The sequence below is a fragment of the Microcebus murinus genome, chromosome 14 (genome assembly GCF_040939455.1).
Source record: "Microcebus murinus isolate Inina chromosome 14, M.murinus_Inina_mat1.0, whole genome shotgun sequence".
In the NCBI taxonomy this organism is placed as follows: Eukaryota; Metazoa; Chordata; class Mammalia; order Primates; family Cheirogaleidae; genus Microcebus; species Microcebus murinus.
Genome location: NC_134117.1, coordinates 10,464,874 through 10,492,343, shown reverse-complemented (window position 1 = coordinate 10,492,343; position 27,470 = coordinate 10,464,874). Strand labels below are relative to the sequence as shown.

At 42.2% G+C, this 27,470-nt stretch overlaps 1 protein-coding gene across 3 annotated transcripts in view; it reads left to right on the top strand.

The window, feature by feature from the left end:
* Positions 1–1,573: 1,573 nt before the first annotated feature.
* INPP5F (inositol polyphosphate-5-phosphatase F) overlaps positions 1,574–27,470 on the top strand; it is a 90,428-nt gene continuing 64,531 nt past the window's right edge. For all 3 annotated transcript variants that reach the window (XM_012739168.3, XM_076009748.1, XM_076009749.1), the window contains exon 1: positions 1,574–1,875. In XM_012739168.3, coding sequence (XP_012594622.1) covers positions 1,779–1,875 — 97 coding nt within the window. In that variant the 5' untranslated portion in view covers positions 1,574–1,778. The remainder of the gene's footprint in view (positions 1,876–27,470) is intronic.

Below are 27,470 nucleotides of genomic sequence, written 5' to 3'. Positions count from 1 at the left end.
AAAAAAAAAAAATAATAATAATAAAAAAGCATTGCCGGGCCGGGCGCGGTGGCTCACACCTGTAATCCTAGCTCTCTGGGAGGCCGAGGCGGGCGGATTGCTCGAGGTCAGGAGTTCGAAACCAGCCTGAGCAAGAGCGAGACCCCGTCTCCACTATAAATAGAAAGAAATTAATTGGCCAACTAATATATATACAAAAAATTAGCCGGGCATGGTGGCGCATGCCTGTAGTCCCAGCTACTTGGGAGGCTGAGGCAGGAGGATTGCTTGAGCCAGGAGTTTGAGGTTGCTGTGAGCTAGGCTGATGCCACGGCACTCACTCTAGCCTGGGCAACAAAGCGAGACTCTGTCTCAAAAAAAAAAAAAAAAAAAAAAAAAAAAAAAAAAAAAAAAAGCATTGCCTCCCTTTTCTAGCACTGTCTCCTACCTCTTGTCTTTTTCTCTTATTTCTGCCTCAGGCATTAGAGACCACAGGAGATAGGACTATAAAGACTCACTGATTTATAGAACTGGGAGTGTAATTAAAGTTCATTAGTGTAGCATTTAATACCTCTTGTGAAAAAAGAAAAAAAAAAAAAGAAAAAGAATTTTAAAATTTTTATAAAAAAAAAAAAAAAAGGTCATTAGTTCAACCCCACCTGAGGTCAAGGAACTAGATGACACAGCTGGACAGAACCCGAACTGGGTCTGGAACTAGGGCCTCATTCCCCAAACCCTTTCATACCAACTGGTTTTTCAAGATAGGCTGAGCTCAAGAGATGCTTGGGAGAGACTCCTTCCACAAGTTTTCCATTCATCTTATCCTCGCCAAGCTGTGTCCCTTCCACTTCATTGACTGCCTCGCTTTATGAAACCTTCTCAGACTCATCCTGCTTAATTCGGAACACAATAGCACCTGTACTTTCCTCCTCTCTATTTAGCCCCGTGCTGCCGACTCTCGTGTATTTCCTATTGTTGCATGCTCCCCTCGTGCACGTATTGAACGCCTGCTGTTGTCGAAAGTCTGTTCTAGTAGGAAATACCACAACAGAAGACGCCTGGGCTCGGCGGAGAGCATGGCTGGGGACGAAGCCCTGTACCCAGCCCGGTGGGTCGCATCTTCCAGCTCTCGGGTGCGGGTCTCTGCGGGCAGCTAAGGCCCGCGGGCGGAGGGGCTGTCGGGCCGGGTGTGGGGACTCGGCCTGGGTTCCGTCGGGGCTGGCGGGAGGCCGGAGTAGCCGCCGGCACGGGAGGGGACGCCCCAGCCCCACGGGTGGGCGTCTGCCCCGAGACCGCGGAGGAGGGCGGCGGGCCCGGCCACCCTCAGCCAGGCTCGGGGTCTGCCCTCCGGCGGGCCGGCCGGGGAAGGGCCTGCGGGAGAGCGGGAGGCGGGCGGAAGGAGCAGAGGGAGCAGGAAGCGGGAGAAGCCGGAGGAAAGGGCAGGGAGAGGGAGCCGAAAGGAGAAAGAGGCGGGAAAGAGTGGCAGCAGGGGGCGGAACCGGGGCTCGGGGCGGGGCCGGGGGCGGAGCCTGGCGGCGACGGGGTGGAGCCAGCGGCCCGGGGTGGGTCGGGGAGGGGCCAGGGAAGGGGAGGAGCCGGGGGAGAGGCCTCTACGGCCGGCGCCGCGCCGGGGCGCGTTCTCCGCCGGCGGGTCGGGCCCCCGGGGCGTTCCCTCGCCGCCGCTCCCCCGCGCCGTCCCTCCTCGCTGCTCCCGGGGCGCGGGCTCTGGCGGCCGCGGCCGACGAGGACGCCCCGTGCGCCCCCCGCGGGCCGCCGCCTCCCTCGGCGCGCGGGCCGGCATGGAGCTCTTCCAAGCCAAGGACCACTACATCCTGCAGCAGGGCGAGCGCGCGCTGTGGTGCAGCCGCCGCGACGGCGGCCTCCAGCTCCGACCCGGTGAGGCTGGGGGCGCGCTGGGCCCGGGCGGGGAGTGGAGGGGGCGCGGCCGGGCCCCTCCGCCGGGGAAGCCGCCGGCCGGCCTGGCGAGGCGGGGCCGGCGGGCTGCGAGCGCGGGCTGTCAGGGTTTCCTGACGGGAGGGAGCCGCTGCCCTCTGCCGTGCAGGAAGGGCTGACGACCCGGGCCACTCGGGGCGCGCTTCCGCGCCGCGCGCCCGCAGTCGGGGTCGCGGACCCCGGGGCCGGCCCGGGGTGGGGGTGTGGGCGTGTGGGGGTCCACCTCCAGCAGAAAGTTCCGGCCAGGTGCGCTTGGCCTGAAAGGCCTCTTTCACCCTGGGGGATCTTCTTTCTTGTCCCTCGCCAGAAGTTCTGGGTTCCAATTCCGACCTCAAGGGATTGTGCCAGTTCGGTCGGTCGAGCGCTCTGCTGGACACTCACTCCCTGCTCGCCAGGTGTTCCTGGTCTCATTATTACAGGTGTCACTTTGTTATGGTTACCTCATAGGCACCCGACTTAAGGCGCTCGTCTTTGATTTTACTATTGCAGTACAATTAAACTACTGTAAAATTTTGAGATGTTTGTGTGAGTCGATATTGTGCGATACAAAATTATTGTGGGCCCGTGTTTGGGAGTCGTGTAAGCAGTTAGGAGAGGCCTACGGCTACAGCAGTTAGCTTGCTTTAGGAAAATTTGTTTGCAGTCGTGGGGTAAACAGAGCAACAGTCTGCCCTCAGAGAGCCATCAGTCCGGTTTCGTGTAGGAGGGGACTGAGTGGCATCTCCTCCTCCTCGTAGCTTGTCAGTCCTCTTCCCTAATCACTCAGATCCTTCACTTTAAAGAAATAGCCAGAGCATTTCTAATTTACTTGTAATTCATATATGCAGTCTAGACAAAAGAATTACGTGGTATGAACTGAAAAATATAAAAGTTTCAAGTGAGCTTTTCAGATCATAGCTGGTCACCATTTATAGAGTGGCTTCCAAGAACAGGCCATTTAATATGTTATTCCCAGGCCGGGCGCTGTGGCTCACGCCTGTAATCCTAGCTCTTGGGAGGCCGAGGCGGGCGGATTGCTCAAGGTCAGGAGTTTGAAACCAGCCTGAGCAAGAGCGAGACCCCGTCTCTACTATAAATAGAAAGAAATTAATTGGCCAACTGATATATATATATAAAAAATTAGCCGAGCATAGTGGCGCATGCCTGTAGTCCCAGCTACTCGGGAGGCTGAGGCAGAAGGATCACTGGAGCCCAGGAGTTTGAGGTTGCTGTGAGCTAGGCTGACGCCACGGCACTCACTCTAGCCTGGACAACAAAGCGAGACTCTGTCTCAAAAAAAAAAAAAAATATGTTATTCCCAGTCCCCACAACAACCTTACAGAACAGGTGGTGGTGGTACCCTCTTTTTCAGGTGAGGAGAAAGGTGTGAGTGATTGAGTAACTTGCCTGAGGTCACAGAATAGAGTTGGGACACTTACATAGGGCAGTTCTTTGACCTCCAGAACACTTTTTGACAGGCCCCAGTGCTTTCTTATGAAGGCCTGCTCATTGCTTTGCTAGAGCAGTGAAGGAGAACTTATTTTTTTCCTAGGCTCTGGTTGTATTTATTTTCTTGCTATTACATTTTGGTTCCTCTTTGAGAATTCAGGAGAAACTATTGTGCCCAGATAAGGTTCTTGATCTTAGGACTGAAGTTGTTAAAGATAGGCTAATTTTGGCCAGTCTCTTGTCATTCTCTTCTTTTTTTCCTGGTTTGATCATTTGCTTGGCTATTTTCCCCCTACCCCCCAAAGTTTGGGTAAGGCTTCAGTAGAGCTTGAAGTAGTTTGCAAACTTCCCAGGCTGTCAGAAGAGCCAACTTTTTGGATTCTAAAAGCTTAGATTGTAAGAGCTGGATACAACTTGAGATCATCTCCAACTCATCTGACAGAGCAAACTTTTTGCACCTCAGTTTCCTCAACTATGAAGGGTAACCTGGGCCTAGATTTTGGATTAAGCTTTGTGGTTTGGATTACTGTTTGTTTGTCCAAAGTCCATATCAGAAGGCAAACTTAAAGCTTTTTTCTGAATAAAATGGCCGTAGCCTTTGCAATTAAGTTTATTTCACTTCTTAGCATATAGCCAACCACAGACTAAGGTAGACCAGAAATCTAGAGGAAGGAAGAGGCCATTATGTTTCAGAAGTAACAACCAGTTTTGATCTTTAGGTGTTCAGGTATTGCCAGTGAATAAACAATCCGATGCACTTGACTTTACCATAGTATCCTGCCCAGGACTGAAGATCCTTTCTAAATAATGGCTATTTAATAATGATATTTGAATTGAATAAGTACTTTTTAGATATTTTTCTTTCTTTCTTCCTTTTGTTTGGAGACTGAGTCTGACTCTTGTTGCCAGGACTAGATTGCCGGGGCGTCAGCCTAGCTCACAGCAACCTTTAACTCCTGTGCTCAAGCAATTCTTCTGCCTCAGTGTCCTGAGTAGCTGGGACTACAGGCATGAGCCACCATGCCTGGCTAATTTTTTCTATATATTTTTAGTTGGCCAATTAATTTCTTTCTATTTTTAGTATAGACAGTGTCTTGCTCTTGCTCAGGCTGGTTTCGAACTCCCGACCTTGAACCATCCTCCCACCTCCGCCTCCCAGAGAGCTAGGATTACAGGCGTTGAGCCACTGTGCCCGGCCTACATCTTTTTCTATATTTGGAATCATTTAACATTCTCTTTATTGGACTTTCCCCTCTGCTTTTATGGCAAGTTTTGCTATTGTTTGTAGTGACAGCATTTAAAATCTTTCACTGTTTCCTATTGGTTCTTCAACTGAATAGATAATGACTAAGTCCTTTTCTTTTCCAAAGAGCAACAGTATTATAAGACCAGAAAAGCTTGTGGGCATTGTGGTTTTTACATTTGTGGCTATTGAACAACCTGAAACAAGAGTTTTCTTTTTCCTGGAGACATCAGAAGAATCAGTAATGATGGTATTTAAGGTTAAAATGACCATTTCCTCAGCTTGGAATGTCTGCCACTGCCAGCCCCTTTTCCTGCCTAGTTCATTCTGCAAGACCCACCTCAGATGCTAATCTGAACACTCAACCCTGTGCTCACCCAGCACTCATCCCTGGGGTGGGATTATTGGCCACCTTTATTATGTTTCCAGCTACTTTCTACACTTAGTACACACTTCACTTGTAGTCCTTACTGTGTCAATAGTAGTTTGTCTACTTTTTCTCCAGTGAACAGTGTTTTCCGCAAGGCGAGGACCATTCTTTATTCATCCTGGTGTCTCTAGGCTTTAGACTGCTTAGGACATGAAAGGCGTTTTGGTCAAATTGAGCTGAATTAAATTTAAGTCCAAGTTTTCTGTCAGTAATATCCTTGTCTTAAAAATAAAATGTTGTTATGCTTATTAGTCATTTTAATCCCTGTTTAGAATAACTTTTAATTGGGGCAGAAAATCTCTGTCCAGTTGGGTGAAGAAACAGGAAATGTGCACTTCCACTTGTGTTGTATTTCTGTCTGATGTAGCATCATCTTTGTCTTTTAATCTTTGTGGTAGCAGTCCTTGTTAGGTTCATCTTGAACGTTATTTAAACTTTTCAGTTTTTTTCTTCTAGCAAAACAACTGAGCATTGTTATTTTTTCTGGTGTTTCCATTTTTTTAAAAGGGTGTTTAGTAGTTTGTATTCATAGCATTGCTTTTTTGATAGTTGCTTATGTCTATTGTAAGGTAATGACCACCAGAGATAGATATTTAGGTTATTTTGTTTTATTTTCTAGCAGGGAAAATGATAAAGCTCTGTGTAAACATTCCATAATCTCCTGAGAGTAGAGTTTAATATCTAAGGATAAGAATTGTAATTTGAAGACTTAAAAAGAAATATAATACAATCCACTTTTGGAGAATGGTGATATGGTCTTATCTTTTCAGTCTTAAAATTGCTTCCACTAGTCCTTGTGGCTTTGTCTGATATGACAGTGTTATATAATGTATTGCCATGTGTTGCCTCATTCTATTCTGAGACTGAGTGACCACGAAGAGATCTCAAAGCATCTGTCATACATTTTAACATTCATAAGCATATAATCTATATATAGAAAGGTGATACTCTGAATGATGAATACTACTGAATGTTTTTTTGTTTTTGGAGGGGATAATAGCTATCAATTAGAATTCACAGAAACAAAAAAATTTTGCTGTTCTTCTTAGAGTTACTTTTTGATAATGAAATTATTTTTACTATGTCATATGCAGTTAACTTCTTTTGAATGAGAAATTATTATGGAATTGAAATCCACATGGACTATTTTTTTGAGGAATCATTTTTTATGAAACTGTATTCAGTTTAGAGTTTTGTGTTATTTGGTATTTACTTTTAAAAAAGGATTTTTAACTTTCTTTTTAAAATTGAGTTTGCTAAACATTCACACATTACTATGACAAAATGAGAGGGTATTTTAATTAAAAAAATCAATTACTACCACCAAAAGAAACTACCTAGTATATATTTTAAATCTTTCTGACCATTTTCGGTATTGTTGAATAACCAGGTTTTTTCTTAGTGTCTTTACTCTTCAGTTTCTTTAAAATGGCTTACTAGTTTTATATCCTATACTACTTTTTATCCCATGTTTCATATTACTAAGAGGCTAGCAGTTGGGTTGAATAGGGCCTGTACATTTATTTTTGTGTCACATATTTTATATGTGTCTACATATTATGAATGTACATTTATTTCCTATTTTAAGATATAAAAGAATTATCCTCCCTTTAGCTTTAAAAAATAAAAGACAGGGTCTTTGTAAGGTGACTGACAATTTTTGGAATCAGATTTTGTGGACTGAGGGAAGTTTTTGTGCATATTTTGTTGTTTACACTGACAGCTGAGACTAAGAGTAGCTAATAGTGGCTTTTGAGCATTTTTCTGAGCCAGACACTGTTCTAAGCCCTTTGTATGTATTATTTTATCTCCACAGTAAACCTCAAGAGGGTTTCATTATCATCTTCATTTTACAGGTGAGGAAACTGAAGATCCAGGCTTGTAACCCAGTATCTGACGCCAAGGCCAAATTTTCCTCGGTTTTGACAAAAATGTTTTATAAACCTTTTTACCTCCTTACTACAAAGTTGTAGGATTTATATTTTCATGGGTAATAGCTGAAATGTATCTTTAGCTTTCCTAATCATTATAAGTGTAGCCTATATAGAGAATAAAATAGCCTCTCAAATGTCAAAGCAAGCACATCGGAGAAGGATCTACACAGACTGAAAAGACTGATACTAGGGTAATAGGTTTGTTCTTTGACCTTGTGGCTGCCCTGGCTCCTTTCTTGCAAAATTAGTTTATATAGTTACAGGGAATATCATTATGTAGTAGATTGACTAGTAGTAGTTTTTCCAGCTATGGTCAGTTTATCTGGTTTCTCTTCTTAAATTTTTAGACCATCTGCAGTTTGGGAAGGGAATAGATATAGGGTAGATCTTTGAGCAGAAACATTGATATGTACTCTGTAGGAACTATTTCTTCCAGTGATAAGCAACCTGAAGCCTTTCTCAGTCTAGCTTTGCAAGAGCTCTAGATCCAATTTCATGGGCATCCTTGCAGAGCATATCAAGCAGACAGGAGTGGAGGAGAAAAAGCCTTTAGGGCAACCACCTTCAAAGAAGGGAGGAACCTTTGTAGAATGACTGGTTCTCGGACATGTGTGTTCTGGCCAGGCCATGGCCAGCAGACGCCAGGGGACAGAGGAGAGGTGGTATCAAGCCCTTCTAGGGTAGATCATGCAGGTGCCAGAAACCATGGTGCCTGGACAGTTTGGTCTTTTGGGAACCTGGCTGTATTGGTGCAGGTTCCCCTTTGTCCTACCTGCCCAGCCTAACACAGCCCTAGCATAGGGAAAAAGAAGATGTCATGGAGGGATCCCTAGCACGTGGTCCACAGCAGGTCTTCTATAAAATTTTATTGAATGAATTGAAATATTTCTAGTCGCTGGTCTACCTTGTATGGTTTGAGTAACAAAGGAGTTGTTGGAAGGAGTAAATGGAGAATATAAAAACAAAAGACTAGAATGTACTGCCTTTCTTGCCACCTAAAAATGTCATGCTAATTTCTCATTGTCATTTTATTCAGTGAATGGGGAAATCTAACCTTTAAGCCTGCAGGATTCAATAAATCTTTTTGAATGAAAATAAATGAGATAGGCCTCTTTATTTTTCCCAAACTGGCTCTTGTGCAAAAAAGGTTGCTGCTGCTAATTTTGGTTTCTGTGATTTATGATGGAATTGATGTATTTTCAGATAGATCTAGACTATTAGACAATCAAACTAGTTTGGCTGTGCTATTGATTCAGTACATTCTCAGCATCTTAGTCTAACCTCATTTTGGCTTGGTTTTATGGGGATTTAAATGCGTTAGATCTTTACAAGCTGTTACTATTTCTCTGTGTGTCTTTTTGTAAACTGTTCTATTCCTGTTCAAATATGTTTTAAAACATAACCTTTAAAAAAATCTAGCCTAGCAAACGCAAGTCTGAGAAGTAACAGCAATTTCACAGAGCCTCTAACGAATAATTATTCATTAGCTGATCTAAGTCCTAATCATTATGTGACAACTGACCATAATTGAGCTGAAAGCATTTGAATCGGTACGTTTAACCAAATAGGGAAATAATTTAAAAAATTATCAATAGCTGTTGATAATACATTAAGCAATACTTATAAAGAGTATTTTTTAAAGTGAGAATAAGCAATACATACAAAGAGTATTTTTTAAAGTGAGGATAAACACTGAACATTTAGCATTGTGGTACTATCAGAAGACATACTGGTAGTATCTTAATTAAATTGTGTGTTATGTTAGGATGACTCATCTTCTGGTTGCTGTAGACCCTTAAGAGAGCTGCTTCCATTCACAAAAAGCATCCACTCCTGCTTTCTTTGGTAAGTCTGGTTGAGCGAAATACAGGTTGATTTTAGGTTAGTGTTCACCGATGTTTTTTATTATAAGTTATTTTCTTATTTCGGGTTCTTTCAAGTTTACCCTTGCATTTCTTTAACTTGGTAGTGAGACACTTTAAAGTGCTGTGCTGATTTTCTTTATGAATCTCATTCTTTGAAACACCTTTTCACTTTTTAACACTGAAATTCCAAATTTCACAATTCTGCAAGGTCAGCATGTAAAATTTGAGGCAGTTGTCTAACTGAAATGTTAGGAAATTTTAAACATGCCATAATGCTTTCAATTTTAGTAGTTTTATGTATAGTATTATTGTTTCACACCATCATTACATATTGTTTTTATGCCAGATATGAAGTTATTCTCCCTGTTTGCAGCTTAAGATATCTTCCTTCCCCCAGGGGACAGCTGTGGTGTGTGGGCCAAAGTGTTCAGCTGAATAATAGTTGGCTGGTCTCCCTTCTAGGCACTTATTAACTTCTAGGATTCATCCCTAGTAGCTGTGCCAGTCATTCATTCCCATTTATATCTTTCATCCTCCCTTTTCTTTTTTTTTCTTCTCAGTTCTAGGCCATCATGGTTAACTACATCCTCCCTTTTCTTGAAGAAGCCCTGCATGCACTCCCCCCCAACTAATTTAGTATTATACCTTTTTCTCCTAACAAATTACATTGTCTGAAATTCTGTGAAGTCATTTGTTTATTCCTTCAACATTTATTGAAGACCTGTCTGCTAGTCATGTAGCAAACTAAAAAGATGGCTAAAACACTGTCTTTACCCTAGTGGAGGGTGTAGTTCAATGGAAGAGAGACGCATATGGTTCTATTGCAACAGATACTGTGATAGAGTTCTCACACAGAGTTCTGTGGGCGATTTGAGTTGGGTCTTGAGGTCCGAGGTCTTAGTGGTTTTTTTCAAAGATGGTGAAAATCTCTTTTCTTTCCTAATAAAGTGGGAAGAAAGGTGTTCTTTGATTCTGTGAAGTTCCTTCAGCTGTAAATAGACTGATGATATTGCACTGTAAGAGTAGAAAGCCCTGGAAAGCACTGGTCCTATGCACTACTAGACTCCTTTAGGGACTTTTTGTTTGTCTTGCCAGAAATAACACTTTGTATGTATAATGCCTTTCTTCTAATTGGGTGCTAAAAAAAAAAAAAGAAAAAGAAAAAGTTTGAGGATGAATAGTGCCTAATAGGCCAAACTATAAGAAATAAGGCCGGGCGCTGTGGCTCACGCCTGTAATCCTAGCTCTTGGGAGGCCGAGGCGGGCGGATTGCTCAAGGTCAGGAGTTCAAAACCAGCCTGAGCAAGAGCGAGACCCCGTCTCTACTATAAATAGAAAGAAATTAATTGGCCAACTGATATATATATAAAAAATTAAGGCCGGGCGCGGTGGCTCACGCCTGTAATCCTAGCACTCTGGGAGGCCGAGGCGGGCGGATTGCTTGAGGTCAGGAGTTCGAAACCAGCCTGAGCGAGACCCCGTCTCTACTAAAAATAGAAAGAAATTAATTGACCAACTAAAAATATATATACAAAAAATTAGCCGGGCATGGTGGCACATGCCTGTAGTCCCAGCTACTTGGGAGGCTGAGGCAGGAGGATCGCTTGAGCCCAGGAGTTTGAGGTTGCTGTGAGCTAGGCTGACGCCACGGCACTCACTCTAGCCTGGGCAACAAAGTGAGACTCTGTCTCAAAAAAAAAAAAAAAAAAAAAAAAAATTAGCCGGGCATGGTGGCGCATGCCTGTAGTCCCAGCTACTTGGGAGGCTGAGGCAGAAGGATCACTCGAGCCCAGGAGTTTGAGGTTGCTGTGAGCTAGGCTGATGCCACGGCACTCACTCTAGCCTGGGCAACAAAGCGAGACTCTGTCTCAAAAAAAAAAAAAAATAGTTTCCTCCCTTCCTCCCCACTCCCCCAGGACACTGTGCTGTGGCCCTTGTTTGATCTGGAAGCAGTTTTCATTGGAAGCCAAATAAAACAGCAAATCCTAGATCTGATGATGGGTTTGAAGGCAGAGCTTTTTGTTACTGAGGACTTTGGTGGCAGAATGACTGTGCAAACAATCTTAGAAGGGAAAGAGTAAATTAATTTTGAACAAAACTTTCAGGAAAAGCTAGGAAATTATTTAAACACCAGCTGGGAGAAAGGTTACATCTATTTAATCATTGAAGTGCTAATTTTACACATCTGTTAATCGCTTTAAAATGAGGAAAGGAAAATACCATTTCTTAGCTCATCTGTGCTTAGATTTACCTCTCAGAATCCTGTTTCTGAAAGTGATATTAAAGGACAATTTTTGGAAGAGCAGAAGGTGAGGGGTATGTCCCAACATATCGCTATGTTTCTTGGGTGATATACATTTTGAACTTATGGTCCAAGGATTTATCTAATTTTTGTTTGAAGTGGTTTTATATTCAGGTTCTTTTTTTTTTTTTTTTTTTTTTTTTAGACAGAGTCTCACTTTGTTGCCCAGGCTAGAGTGAGTGCCGTGGTGTCAGCCTAGCTCACAGCAACCTCAATCTCCTGGGCTCAAGTGATCCTACTGCCTCAGCCTCCCAAGTAGCTGGGACTACAGGCATGCGCCACCATGCTCAGCTAATTTTTTCTATATATATTTTTAGTTGGTCAATTAATTTTTTCTATTTTTAGTAGAGATGGGGTCTCGCTCAGGGTGGTTTCGAACTCCTGACCTGGAGTAATCCACCTGCCTTGGCCTACCAGAGTGCTAGGATTACAGGTGTGAGCCACCACGCCCGGCCTATATTCAGGTTCTTAAGGTCGTGAGTTTGGAAAGTTATAATTTAAGCTGTACTATTTCTAAATCATGACTTTTAAACGTGTAAGTCTCCTATACTGATGTTCTGTACTGTTAAGTCTATGCCTTTCACAATTTTATACATTTCGTCAGGTCCTCCTAGGCTGAAGAGTCCTAATTACATTGACCTTTATGAAAATCCTTTTCTTTAGTTCTCTGTTCTTTGAGTTGCATTGGATCTTTTCTTGAGATGTAACAATTAGGACTTTATGCTTCATATCAAGAATCACAACAATTTAGTGTTTGAACATTGTAGAGTTTAAGAAACAATTTCTGATTTCCATCATGATGATCAAGACTTTGTGGCCTTCTTGCTGCACTGTAGCTGAATCCCTATTTTAATAGGAATGTCTGAAAATTCTTAGGCCCCTTTCCTAGGTGGTATATCTCATCATTTAAGTATTCCTGGGGTTATTTTTTGAAGTGTTATTTCCTTCTGATAGCTTAGACCAGCCTTTATGCCAACTCAGTGTATTATGAGATATTTATATAGTTTATGACACTTTCTTACATGAAAGAGTTTAAAAATGTGCATGCCACAGGCATCATCTTTCATTAGACTGATAGGAGAAGACAAAGTTACTAATACAGGTTCTTCCCAGTGACCTATAATCATTTAGGCCAGTAATTCTCAGGGTGGCTGTACATTAGAATCACCTGGGGGAGATTTGAAAAACACCTATGTCAAGGCCCCACCTTAACCAATTGAGACAATCTCTGAGAAGTAGAGTCCAGGCATTAGTATTTTATAAAACTCTTAGATGATGATGATAATGAGCAGCCGGATTCACAACCGTTGAGATAGATGTCACACTGGGAAATCACCAGCTGCTAGAACTTCTAATTGGATTAGCTCTTTAGCTTGCTGAATGCTGGAGAATAATTATCATTAGAGAGTTCAAGGAAATATGTATCAAACTTTGCATTTATAAGATGGCACCTGAATCAAATTAATCCTTAACCTGTTTTCCTGGCCTAATTAAATTCTGAGAATTAAAGCATTGATGAGCTAACAATTGGGTCTTTCAGTTCCTCATTCTAAAAACCCTTTTCCTCATCTGTTTGTCTTTGGTCTTGGTGATTGTCTTTTCAGAGCAATCATATCCTTTGTCTTTAGCAGGAAATGAAACATGGGTCTGATTATTTATGCATACCCTGGCACTTTTTTTTTTTTTTTAAAGACACAGTGAAAGTGCCTATAAACTTCAGCAGCTGTCCAAAACCCAGGGTTGTTCTTGGGTTGAGGGAGTGCCTTCCCTTTATGATCTTGGAATGAATGACTCATGCTCTCTGTAGACACACTACTTAATCGCTTGTTTTCTGTGTACCAGGAAGAGGAGAGCATATGAAAACAGAAGCCATATATCACCAAATACATCTGAAATAAGAGTGGAAATGTTGACCTAATGAACAATTGAGCTTACTATAAATACTTATGACTTTGGGTATATATTACTTCATTATTTCACTAGTTAAATTTTGGCATTATTTCTAAAATGCTATAGTTTTGTCATTTATAAGCAACTCTGCATGTTACTAGATAACTTTGATAATCTTAAATTTTAAAACTTATTTGTGAATTTAAAATACTTCTTTTTTGAATCTGTATGGCACTTTATGCCTTCTGAAGGAAAGGTTAGAAAACAGTATGTTTGTTGGAGCAGATCAGTTAGGTGGTGGTTTTTTGTGGAAAGATGGTATAAGTCCACTGGCCATTTTCTTTGCCATTCTGATGCCTTCTGCCCCCAGAGTAGCCATTAATATGGGCCACTAAGTGTAGTTGCTGCATATGCCTGGACTAATATTGTCTGTGCATGTCCTCTATTTAAGTAGATTCTGCTAATGCTAACTTGTTTTATTTCTTTAGTGAAGAGTAACAGATAAAAAAAAATTTATATGTATATATAGACAAACACACACACTTTGAAGTGTTTCTTGTATGCCAGGCACTGTACCAGGCAGCAAAGTCACAGGCTTCAACAAGACACACTGAGCTGTATCTTTGTGTTAGACACAATGCCTGCTTCTGGCCTTCGTCTATTGTCTTGTGTCTCTTGTCTCTATATTGGTATGAGAAGCTGTGTGCACCTGCTAGAGACTTTAAGATAATTTCAAGATTGCAAGTTAATTTAAAGTTGCCCAGGATTTTTAGGTCTTTCATTGTGAGAAGTCATACGTTCATCATTTATTATATTTATTGAAAGATAAATGTTTTTATTATTAAAAGCACCTGTAGGCCAGGTGTGGTGGCTCATGCCTGTAATCTTATTACTCTGGGAGGCCGAGGCGGGTGGATTGTTTGAGCTCAGGATTTCCAGACCAGCCTGAGCAAGAGCAAGACCCTGTCTCTGCTAAAAATAGAAATAAATTAACTGGCCAACTAAAAGTATATAGAAAAAAATTAGCCGGGCAGGCGCATGCCTGTAGTCCCAGCTACTTGGGAAGCTGAGGCAGGAGGATCGCTTGAGCCCAGGAGTGTGAGGTTGCTGTGAGCTAGGCTGACGCCACAGCACTCTAGCTGGGGCAACAAGAGTGAGACTCTGTCTCCAAAAAAAAAAAAAAAAAAGAAACTTAAGATATTAGTCTTATTACAAGTCAATGAAAATAAGTAATTAGTAGGAGAAATCTATTTTTACTCTTTGCTTATTTTTTATCCATTTATTTGGTTCAATAACTATTGAATGAGTACCTGTTATGGTAGGCCACAGGTATACTATGGTAAACTAGATAGCCGTAGAATTAAATAAACTGATAGAGGCGTTGAGACTTAATCTTTTAATTGTTAGTTGAAACTGTTTACATTTGTTATAACTATAAATGTATTAGGAGTTATTTCTATTTATTATGCTTTTTTATTTTTTTTCCTGTCACCTTGCCATATTTTCTATTGGATAACTCGAATTTTTGTCAGGTATCTTTCTGTTGCTGATTAAAAATTACACATTCTATTAATATATATATTCTTCTATGATTTCCCCAAACTTAGGACCCAGTACTTATTTAATGAATGTACCTGAAGTTTGCCAATATTTATGTCTTTCCCAAGCATTTTTTTTTTTTTTTTTGGGGTAGAGACAGGGTCTTGCTATGTTGCCCAGGCTAGCCTCAAACTCCTGGCCTCAAGCAATCCTCGGCCTCTCAAAGTGCTGGGATTGCAGTTGTAAGCCACCGAGGCTGGCCCCAAGCATGTTTTTACCTCCCTTGAGACTCCACCTTTTCTAGATTCTTCCTCTCTCTCATGTATATAGAGGGTTTAGGGGAAGAAGAAGGCAGTTATGCTTGATTCACCATTTAGACCAGAATTAGGTTATTGGAACTGAGACTGGATGGTCAGTTTTGAGCTGCAGCAGAGCTGCAGATCAATGTTTAATATTCTGAGGAAATAGAATTCTAGGTCATATCTAGGCATTAAGATATTTCCATAAAGCATTTATTACTGCAAAGGCTTTCAGGAATTATGGCCCTATCATGAGGTTTAATAATTAAAAAACATCTTTTTTTTTTTTTTTTTTTTTTGAGACAGAGTCTCACTTTGTTGCCCAGGCTAGAGTGAGTGCCGTGGTGTCAGCCTGGCTCACAGCAACCTCAAACTCCTGGGCTCAAGTGATCCTCCTGCCTCAGCCTCCCGAGTAGCTGGGACTACAGGCATGCGCCACCATGCCCGGCTAATTTTTTCTATATATTTTATTGGCCAATTAATTTCTTTCTACTTATAGTAGAGACGGGGTCTCGCTCTTGCTCAGGTTGGTTTCGAACTCCTGAGCTCAAACGATCCGCCCGCCTTAGCCTCCCAGAGAGCTAGGATTACAGGCGTGAGCCACCGCGCCCGGCTTAAAAACATCTTGAAGTTGGTTTTTTCTTTTATACTTTTTTTCCTTTTAAGCCTTATGTAGACCCTTAAAATAAAAATTTGTGGAAAGATTATTGAGCCGTAGGAACCTGGAGTTTTAAAAATATAAAAGTTTCTAACTTGAGTTGAAAGTTATTAACATTGATTATGTGACAGATTCTGTGCTGGGGACTTTCACCTAATTCATTTAATCCTCATGAAAACCCTAGAAGTTAGGTGAAATTCCCATTTACAAAAGAGGTCATTGAAGCTGAGAGAGGTTCAGAGACTACAGTAGAGCTGAGGTTTTTCACCTGGGATACCAAATGCAAGCTGTGTCCATATCACATCCAAATATCTTGACTGTTCAGCCTTCCATTCCTGGAATCTGCCCAAGGTCACCCTTGTACAATTTTATCTGTCACCTGGGTCTCTGGTTTTGGGCTTGCCCTCTCATGTCTGTCCTCTTCACACTTGTCCTAATGTTCTATCTCACATGCAGATCTGCCCTGCCTAAAGTAAATGCCTCTTCAGTTTACCATCTTTTGTCCTCCTGAGTGGGTCCCTGTTCTTCAGCCTTATTCTTAAAGCTCCCTGCCTTATACTTGTGGCCCAGCAGTACCAAACTATTAATAGTTAGAGTCCTTCTGTATTCGATAAATATTTGAGTGTCTGTTATGTGTTAAGCAGCCTGCTAGAGGCTCACAACAGCTTTAAAAATTATCCAAGTGGTGAAGGTTTTGGCTCTGGACAAGGATAGTGGCATTAGGGGTGGAGAAAAGTGAAAGGTTCATCAGATGTTGAGGGGTAGGATCAATAGGACTTGGTGAGAAAGAAAGAAGGGCATTTTGGATGTCTCCTAGGTTCTGGCTTGGACGCCTGGGGTAATGGTGGTGAGCTGAAAGCCCCAAATACAAGAGTATCATACCAGAGAAAATTTGGTAGGGAAACTTCCGGGGTGCTAGAGGAGATATGTTAGAAAGAGCCCTAGGCTGAGCATGGGAAACTGGTCTGATGTTAGCAAGCTATGTAGTGTTGGGTGGTCACTCTACCTCCGTCAGCCTTGATGTCATTACTTGAAATAGACCAGATGACTTTAACTTTTGCCACTTTAAATAGTGAATCCTTCCAATATGCTTTCATGCAAATTCTGTGACTTCAACTTGCCTCTCCATTCCACGTCATATGTTCCCCTATCCACTTTTGAGCCTACTGTGTACCGTGCACTGGGAACATAAGCTGAAGGAGACTAGGCCTCCATGGGCTTCTTGTTCTTGATGAATTCCCATTCAGCTAAGGAGACAGGCAAGTCAGTGATTACATGTGCTAAACCCAAATAAGGTGCCATGATGGGAATATGTGCAAAGGTTCAGGGGAGCCACATGAGAGAGGCTGGTCAGTTCTACTGAGTGGGTGGAATGGGCAATGTGTCTGGGAAGAGCAGTGACCTTTGTTCTGGGTCTGGAATGAAGGGCAGGCAGAAGTGGGTGGGGAGCAGCATTCCAGGCCTAGGCTGTGCATAGCTCAGGACGACTGAAGGTCACGGTGCTGGGGCTGGGTTAACTGGACCAGTCTGTGCAGGGTCTCTGTGGGGAGTAGGAGAAATAATTAGCAATGTTCATATGTATTTCTTTTTAATGCCTCATGTATTTCTTTCACAATATTTATGTTAGATAAACCAGACTTTAGGGCAAAGAGTATACACTTTGAACCAAAAAGTGGTTATTATCTTCCTGATGAACAGAGCAGTTCACCAGGAAGATAATAACCCTGAATCTGTATGTGGTTGATAACTAGTCTCAAAAGATACAAAACAAAAGTAAAGAAGGAAAAAAATACATAAAATGTGAGACTAAAAAAATAAGACTTCTCAAAAACTAATAGGTTAAGCCAGGGGTCCTCAAACTTTTTAAACAGGGGGCCAGTTCACTGTCCCTCAGACTTTTGGAGGGCCGGACTATAGTTTAAAAAAAACTATGAGCAAATTCCTATGCTTACTGCACATATCTTATTTTGAAGTGAAAAAACAAATGGGCAAAAACACCTGCATGTGGCCTGCGGGCTGTAGTTTGAGGATGCCTGGGTTAAGCAGTCAGACAAATTAGCAGATATGTAGAGGAGTTGAACTAAATAATTTACCAGGTTGACATAATCAACCCTCACCTACAAGTTAGTGTTTCAATTGCTTGAGGTTCATAGTAAATACTTTCTTACATCCTGACCTAGTTAACACGTACACGTATGTGTGTATGTGCCAGAAACAAGTTTCATGAAGCAATATTTCTGCTTACACTGCAATTTTTCTATTTTCTGTTATATCTCATTGCTGTTAATGCTGATGTCATTATACAGAATTGAATTCATGACCTGGTAAAGGATTGAGGCCCTTTTTCTTGAAAACAGTTAAAAAAAAGAAAAATACATGCTTTTCAAGCACAATAGAACATTTTCAAATTGGCTTTCCAAATTCCCCTCTGTCCTTCCCCTTGCTAAAACAAAGACGACTTTGACTTCTATTTTTACTGAAAGGCCATCTGATACACTCATCTGCTTCTCTTCTCCATTTCTATATTTAGTCTTTCATCTTTTCCTTCAGACTTAGAAGAAAAAAACATAGTATCTTCTTTTCTAAGGTTAACTTTTACCACCTGTATTTTTTATTTCATCATCTGCTTTCTTTTCCTCTGGTATCTCCTCTTGTTCTTAAACCTAGACATTCCTTCTTGACCATCCATTATGAACTCAGCCTCAGTGGGTTTAATTGCTTCTCGTTCTGGACTTCAGAGATTATCAGTGACTATTATTTTTAGCCATTAGACCACTTACACAGTCATCTTTATAGTTTTTTTCAGTTTATTTTTTTAAGTTAAAATCTTATTGTCTTGAATGAGTGATGTATTCACATGGTTCAAAATGCCAAAGATGCGAAAGGGTATTGAGTTAGGAGGTTCTTACCTGCCTTTTCTTCCAACTGCTGTCGACCCCATCCTTTCTGCCTGGCTCCCTCTTACTCTTTTTTTTTGTGCATGTCCTCATCCTTTCCCATTCAGGAGAGGATAGATGTTTCAGTGTCATCTTTGATTTATGCTCTTCCTATCTGCCATGTAGCTTGCTCCGAGGGCTTTCGTGTTACTCTCCTTCTGTGCATGCTTCACCCACTGCCAGCCCACTCCCCTGTGTTCATTTGTCATGACCTCCTGCGTCACTTCACGCTAAGACTGTTGCAGCATCCTCCTGGCTGGGTTCCCTACTGCCAATCTCCACCTCCTTTCAAATATCATTTTGTGAAACTTTTGTTTCTCATGCACACATATGTGTGTGTTCATGGGTCATGATGTAAAAACCATTTCTTGTGATGGATCTCAAACAATTGAGAACACTATTTAACTTTTGGGTGAGTGTTCATTACATCAACCTTGTAATACAGTCCTGGCTGTAATCTTGTTTTACTTAGATCATTATCTGCTTGCCATGGTCTCCAGGAAGCACAGGCTCATTATCTTTTATTCAGATCTCTCCACAATTGGCCTCAGTTTAGTTTTCTTTTTTCTTTTTCTTTGCCATTCCAAAGCTTTGGCAGTATATATACAGCAACAGATTACCAGATGAAAACAATCATAAGCAATAACAGCAGTGAGGATTGACTAGGAAAAATGGACTGTTGCCTTGCATACAGTGTCCGATACCACCTGTATTGGGCTGGCTTAGAAAAGAAACATGGGACCTCTGAGTGCAGAGCTATTAGTTGCACCTTGGTCTCCCAGATTAGTGGGTAATCCGGGAGCTATTAGTTGCACCTTGGTCTTCCGGATTAGTGGGTAATCCGGGAGACCAGCTTCTGCAAAATCAGAACTCACATACAGCACCAAACGAGGTTTAGGATGACAAACTCAGCAGCAAGATCGATCAACAGAAGAGGCAATAGCCCAGGGAAACCCTCTCTAAGGCATTGTCTCTCCATCCTATAGACAGAATGAATAATTGAATATTAGCAAAAATATCAACATTTTTATTTTTCTGTTTTCCTTTAACAGATGCTTTAGATTGCCTACAGGCTGGCGCCTCCACTGGGGGCTTAGGTCCTCTTCTTCCGTGGAATATCTCTTTACTCTGGTATGAGGGATCCAAAGTTTTCATTTCTGACAATTTCAGTGATATGTGAGCTGTTAGAGGCACTTCATAGGGTCTTTTTCACTTCTTTGTTTCTAACTGGGGCAGAAAGCTGAAAGAGGCAAGCCTCATGCATCGTGGTTAGGACCTGACCCACTCATTTGACAAACTTTTATTCTATTTTCTTTAACTTGTGGTTATGCCAGGTTTTAGTGTGAAATGTCTGTTCTTGGCACACCCATGATCAAAGAATGACCAGACACACCAAAGTAAGGCAAGCACAAAAATGAGGTTTATTTAAGAGAAAGATACATTATAGAGCAAGAGCCAGATATAGTTTTACAGAGCATGATACATACATATGCCACAGATGATGGCCAGACTCACTGTCACAACAAGGGGAGAGCAAATGGAAAGGTGCAAAAAGATCCTGGTCATGGTCTGCATCCTGTTTTATAGTACCTGGATTGGTACCTCCCTCGTGGTTCAGAGGTCATCGTGGAACCACTTAGATTGGACAGTTGGGAGTTGCCTTACTATACCTGCTAGTGGTTCTAGGTTAGTTTCCACACTCTGATATCTGTGCTGCTTGGCTCAGGGGCTAGAGAGTCCTCTGCATTCTTTTGCAGCTGGCACGAGAAGTTATGATTGGCCAATTCATAGGGTATTCCCTCCTCTCCAGGTATGGCAGTCGCTTGGGAGATTAGGGTGGGGTAGGACCAGGATGGCCTTCTTCCCAGATGGGACAATTGCACCAAAGCAACAGCACCCACTTTGGTCCCTAGGAGATCTGGAATCCCTCACTATCTGCCTCATAATTATATTACCATACTTAGAGTGCTAAGGAAGGTCTCTCATAAAAATTTCTTAGGGGCTTAACTTAAGCCTGCTTCTAAAGGGCTAACCTTATCCAGAGAAAGGCAAGCAGCAATACCTTATCCCACTTTAGATGGATTTCCTGAATTAATTTTAGGGCTTTGTTTACTTGCTGGGTTGCCTCTGCCACAAAGGAGGGTCCATTATCACTCTTGTGAAATGCCCAGGGCTCTGTGGAGTGTGATTCTGGGTCCTGTTGACAATGGGGTGTCTGTTGACATCCTCACTATAGGAGGAGGAGCTGGTGAGCCATCTGCAGCTGTCTGTCCATCACCAGAGGGTCATTCTCTATCTGCTTGGCCTCCTTCCCTGGATTGCTGATGCCTGTTATCCCATCATCCTCTGAGGCCCAGTCCTGTTCTGCACTGGTGTATGTGTGCAGGAACTCAGCAAAGGCCCTGTCTCGGGTCAGCAGCTCCTGATAGGAACCCGTCTTGGAACCTCAGATGTTCTCTCTGTACGGGTAGGAGAAACCTCTACCCAGCCTGAACAGGTATTTACCAATACAAGCTTGGGCATCTGAGTAAAGCTGCCAATCATGAAAGGCTGGACCACCACATGTTGGGCTTCCTGTGTAGTGGGTCACCTTCCTATCCTTGGACCACCCCAAGCACTTAAACAGTTAGTTGCAAACAGGATTCTCCAAAATAAGGTCCCCCCAAATCCATTAAGGCATCACGCCCCTAACGTGTGCATTCATGTAGGTGCCTCATGAAAGGCCAAACCAAAACTTCGGGTAGGAGAACGAGTTCATGAGAATTCTGCCTCCACTTAGCTGTGCCATCCCAAATGTCAGAGTCTCAGTCTTTAGTTTTAAAGGGGATCTAAATCTAGCTGGGGGTGTCAAGGCCCTGAGGAACCAGTCACTTCCAGTGGCCTCCTTAGCAGCTCTACCAGTAGCCTGACTTCTTTTTGCCATACTGGCCACCTGCTTCAGCTCAGCTGTGGCCTGTATTGAGGCCATTATTTCAGTGGCATACTTAATATGCCACTGTCAGGAGACCCTTTTTCTTTTTCTTTCAGTTGGCACTATGAGTATGTACAATCATAAAAGCGTATTTAGAATCCATATAAATGTTTACCCTTTCTCTCTGGATATATAAATTGTCCTCCTCTGGCTTCGAGAACCCTCTGGCCAAATTGAATTTGCTGCCAGGAGAGACCTTTCTGAACCCCAAATCGTAATTTACTGGGCATGGGACTGAAGAGTTAGTTCAGGTCCCACCCTCGCCAACCCCTCCCATGGTGCCAAGATGGAGGCGGTGGCAGATGTTTCTTCCCCCTTCCTCCTTGCTGCATGCGGTGGTGGGCTGAGTGCCTGTGCCACTGGTTCCCCACCTCCTGCCGGGTCCGCCCTGGGCTGTGGCCCCACCCAGTGCCTCACCCTGGCCAGCTGCAGGGGTTCTGGTGGGGGTGAGAGGACCTCATTTATCAAAAATCAAGCAAACACAGATCATTGTTTATACCATAAACCAGGGGTCCTCAAACTTTTTATTTATTTATTTATTTATTTATTATTTTTTTATTTTTTTGAGACAGAGTCTCACTTTTGTTGCCCAGGCTAGAGTGAGTGCTGTGGCGTCAGCCTAGCTCACAGCAACCTCAAACTCCTGGGCTCAAGCGATCCTCCTGCCTCAGCCTCCCAAGTAGCTGGGACTACAGGCATGCACCACCATGCCCAGCTAATTTTTTGTATATATACTTTTAGTTGGTCAATTAATTTCTTTCTATTTTTAGTAGAGACGGGGTCTCGCTCAGGCTGGTTTCGAACTCCCGACCTTGAGCAATCTGCCCGCCTCGGCCTCCCAGAGTGCTAGGATTACAGGCGTGAGCCACCGCGCACGGCCCTCAAGCTTTTTAAACGGGGCCAGTTCACTGTCCCTCAGACCGTTGGAGGACCGGACTAGTTTAAAAAAAAACTATAAGCAAATTCCTGTGCACACTGCACATATCTTATTTTGAAGTAAAAAAACAAATGGGCAAAAACACCTGCCTGTGGCCCACGGGGCCTTAGTTTGAAGAAGCCTGCCATAAACAATGAGTTTATCTCAAGCAGAGAGCTTGAGACTCAAACATTTTAACTCTGTAGTGGCAGGTCAACCATTTGAGCTCTGAATTTTCCTTGATATAATCTGCTCTTTAGTAAAAACTTGTGCGTAAGAATTGTCATCTTAGAAAACCTGGCATGCCTTTGAACCTTCTCATTTATATAAATACTTGCAAGTAGAGGTGCCATAAACCCCAACTGGGGTTCCCCAAGGGGGTTGTTCTCTTTGTCTTTCCTTATTTGTATATATTTATTATTTATTTATTTATTTATTTTTTTGAGACAGAGTCTCACTCTGCTGCCTGCGCTAGAGTGCAGTGGCTTCAGCCTAGCTCACAGCAACCTCAAACTCCTGGGCTCAAGCAATCCTCCTGCCTCAGCCTCCCAAGTAGCTGGGACTACAGGCATGTGCTACCATGCCCGGCTAATTTTTCTATATATATATTAGTTGGCCAATTAATTTCTTTCTATTTATAGTAGAGATGGGGTCTTGCTCTTGCTCAGGCTTGTCTCGAACTCCTGACCTCGAGAAATTCCCCCGCCTCGGCCTCCCAGAGTGCTAGGATTACAGGCGTGAGCCACCGCGCCCGGCCGTTTTTCCTTATTTTTAAAGGGTTTGTTTCCTTTTCTTTAAGAGAAGCAACTGGGCTGTGGTCTAGGGTTTAGTGTAGTGGGTCACAGCCTGTTGATTGCGGGTGGGACTCTACAGTGTTTCACCACTGAGTCGTTCCCACCCTCTTACGTGTAACTCAGGCTATTATTATTTATCTACAAACAAGGCAGTTTGGTTTCCTCTTTTGCAAAAGCACAGAACAGCTCATTGAAATTAACTTTTGGGAGGAAGAAGCAATGGGGGAGACCCTTTAGAATGTACCTCCAAATCTAAATTAGGATTCAAACACCAAATTTCTGGGAAAAGAACCAATAGCTCAGAATAAACCAAGGACCATCAATCACCACTTTTTCTCACACTCCATACAAGTGGTATCACAATACAAAAACTCACCAGACAAGCAGTACAGAAACTTACAAACAAACACTAACAATATAGGGAATTCCCAACACAATCTAAAATGCCATGGCCTACCGATCAAATGGGAATTTTCATTTAACAGCCACTTCTCACACTCCAGTGCGTACATTGGCATCCAGCGTTTATTTTCCCAAGGGACTTTGCTTCCTGATGTTGCAACAAAACTCACAAAAACAAATACAGAGAATTCTCAACACAAAATGCCGAGGCCGACCAGAGGGGAAGTGTTCCAAACGAGAACCAAATTCTCAAATGAGAACCAACATCCCCCAATCTCCCTGGTTCCTTGGGAACCACTGCAAATAAGTTCCAAATTCAACTACTCAGCTTTAAGAAACAATGGTTTCTTAGGTGATTCACAAGAGGTGATATAACACCTCTTGTATATTCCTGGATAGAGCTGGAACCCATTCTACTAAGTGAAGTATCTTAAGAATGGAAAAACCAGCTGGGCGCGGTGGCTCACGCCTGTAATCCTAGCTCTCTGGGAGGCGGAGGCCGAGGCGGGCAGATTGCTCGAGGTCAGGAGTTCGAAACCAGCCTGAGCAAGAGCGAGACCCCGTCTCCACTATAAATAGAAAGAAATTAATTGGCCAACTAATATATACAAAAAATTAGCCGGGCATGGTGGCGAATGCCTGTAGTCCCAGCTACTTGGGAGGCTGAGGCAGGAGGATTGCTTGAGCCAGGAGTTTGAGGTTGCTGTGAGCTAGGCTGACGCCACGGCACTCACTCTAGTCTGGGCAACAAAGCGAGACTCTGTCTCAAAAAAAAAAAAAGAATGGAAAAACCAGCATCACATGTACTCACCAGCAAATTGGTATTAACGAATCAACACCTAAGTGGACATATAGGAGTAACATTTATCGGGTGTCAGGAGGGTGGGAGTGGGGAGGAGGGGATGGGTATGTACAACCATAACGAGTAAGATGTGCAACATTTGGGGGATGGTCACGCTTGAAGCTCTTACTCGAGGGGGAGGGGGCCATGGGCAATACATGTAACCTTAACACTTGTACCCCCATAATACGCTAAAATAAAAAAAAAGTTCCAAATTCTAATCAGGTTCTCTAGTTCCACTCAACCTCTTCCACCCCCAAACTAGCATCTCAAAACAAATCCAACAGGGTGGTATGAAACCCCCTCCACCCATATGGGTGGAAACAGGGTCTAGGCATCCCGAGGAACTTCGCTTACGAATGGCTGTGGCTATCACGATGCTTCCCAAATCTGTTTCCTTCTCAAGTCAGTTCAGGTTGTGGAGAACTACGTCTACTTTAGAAAGAGGCGGGAGTTCCCTGGAGTTAAAACAGGCTCCCGCAACTGCTGGGGCCATCCCTTGCTCTCTCAGCTTGAAAAGAAGCTGCTCCTTCCAGTGAAGACCCACAACTTGTCCTGGGGCTGCTCCGTGCTTCCTCCAGCAGTCAGGATGCTGATCCACCTGAGAGGCCACCTACCCAGGGACACCAAATTCTGTTACCGAGGTTCGGCACTTGTCCCTGAGGCCACATCAGAAGAATGAGGACAAGTGATTTGAGAAGGAAAGAAGAGTTTACTAATTTGCCAGCAAATGAGGAGGTTGGCAGGCTCCCGTCTCAAAGTACCAGTGTCCTCAGTTTGGTTTTCAATTCAAATCCCCAGTGTACTTGCTGGTCCTCGGTTATCTAGACTGTTTGCTCCTTTATTTTGTGTCATCTTAACCTCATACAGTGCCTGGTTCTGATATGTGTTGGTCTCCAGCAATAGGACAAATTCCAGACCAAATCTTGTACTTTCTTTTCTCTGTATTATTGCTGCTTTCCCTATGCATGAAGTTTCACTTCTTCACTTCTCTCCCTGATGACTACATTCTCTCCCTCTTTCACTTCTCTCCCTGATGACTACATTCTCTCCCTCTTTCACTTCTCTCCCTGATGACTACATTCTCTCCCTCTTTCACTTCTCTCCCTGATGACTACATTCTCTCCCTCTTTCACTTCTCTCCCTGAGGACTACATTCTCTCCCTCTTTCACTTCTCTCCCTGAGGACTACATTAGCTCTAACTTCTTCCTGTTCCTCCTTCTCCCTATTCCTAAAGCTGATTTGGTACCCACAGACTGGCATACAGAGTCTTACAACTGTGGTCCATTTGTCTGAGGTCAGGCTGGCAGGATTATGGATAGCTAGAGCTCTTTCCTTAGCAGGGGCATCTGCATTGCCAGATGTTGAGAAGTGGCCTGCCCAATAGAGGGATCCTAGATCACTGTTTGGAAATAAATCAGAATGTCTTTATTCCAAAAGAGTTGGAGTTAAATATTTAAAAATTAACAAAGAGATAAAATCACTAAATAAGTAATTGATATTAAGTAAGGAATAACTTTTTAAGCCTAAAGTTAATGAAAATGCTAAATTTGTATAAAAATTAAAAACTGAAAATATTTGTAAACATGTTAAAGTCCTTAATACAAATAGAACTCATGAGTCAATAGGGACTATAAAGAAAAATTGTTAGAAGATACGAACAAGAAAATCATAAAAGAAACATAAGCAGCCAGTTTTATAATCAGGTGTTTAATCTTACCAGTAACAGAAAGAAAGTAAACATCATGTTAGGAAATAGAGGCCATCCAGTTAGCAAAATTGAAAAAGAAATTCTAAATGCTGGCAAGAATAGTTTATTTTTTAAATTTTTATGATATTTTTTTTGGAGATAGGGTCTGTCTTTGTTGCCTAGGCATGAGGGCAGTTGCATGATCATAGCTCACGGTAAGCTTAAACTCCTGGCCTTAAGGGATCCTCCTGCCTAGGCCTTTCTAGTAGTTGGGACCACGTGCTACCACATCTGGCTAATTTTTCTGTTTTTTGTAGAGATGGGGTCTCACTATGTTGCTTAAGGGCTAGTCTTGAATTCCTGACCTCAAGCCATCCTCCCACCTCAGCCTCCCAAAGTGCTAGGCCCTCAAGAATACTTTAAAACAAGCATTTTCATATGCTTCTGCCAGAAATCTAACTTAGTATAACCTTTGTAAAAAGTAATTTGCTAATATTTGAGAGCTTTATATTTTTTTAATGTTTCGACCTACTCATTTCATTCCTTAGGAATCTGTCCAAAAGCTATTAATTAGGGAGGCAAATAAAATGTTTGCATAATGTTCATCATTTATCACAGTGTTTTTGTATTAGGGGAAAGACTAGAAATTACTTAACTGCTTTCTTTGAGGAAGTACTTAAGTGGAAAATTGTGCCACCATGAAGTTATAATTTTGAAGAATATTTCAAAGAAGAAAATACTCATGAAATGTTAGAAGAAAAAAATTACTATAGAATGCTGTTTTTATATTATTCCAGTTTGTTATGCATACAAACATATTACCTGTAATGTAGGAAAATACTATCTATGGGTGGTGAGATGGGGTGATATGTATTTTTTTCCAATTTTACAGTACTGCTTTTATAATAATGCATGTCATTTAAAAATTATTATTGATTTAGTTTCACATAGTTTCTGAGGGAGGCAGTGTAACAGGATTGTTTAAAGCACAGGCTGTGAACCAGGTAGCTTGGCTACTGATTATAGTCTTCTGATTCATGTATGACTTGGCCATGTTTCTTTTCTAAGTCCATTTCCTTGTCTGTAAAACGGGACTCCTGATACCTAACTCAGAGTTGTCAAAATCAGAAATGTTAATGTATATAGTAGCCTTATTTTTTAAAAAAATACCTGATTCTTGCAATCAAAACAAATAAGTTGTTTTGCCACCCATTGAATATAACAAAGACATTCGAGATACAATAGTCAAAACGCAAATGGATTTGGAGACTAAACTATTAATTGTATAATTATCCCCTGAGTTATTTATTGAGTATAAGTTTCACTAAAATAACATTTAAATGGTAATAATTAAATTGTAACTTTAATTGTCTGCCAAGAGAAATATTGTTTTCATTCT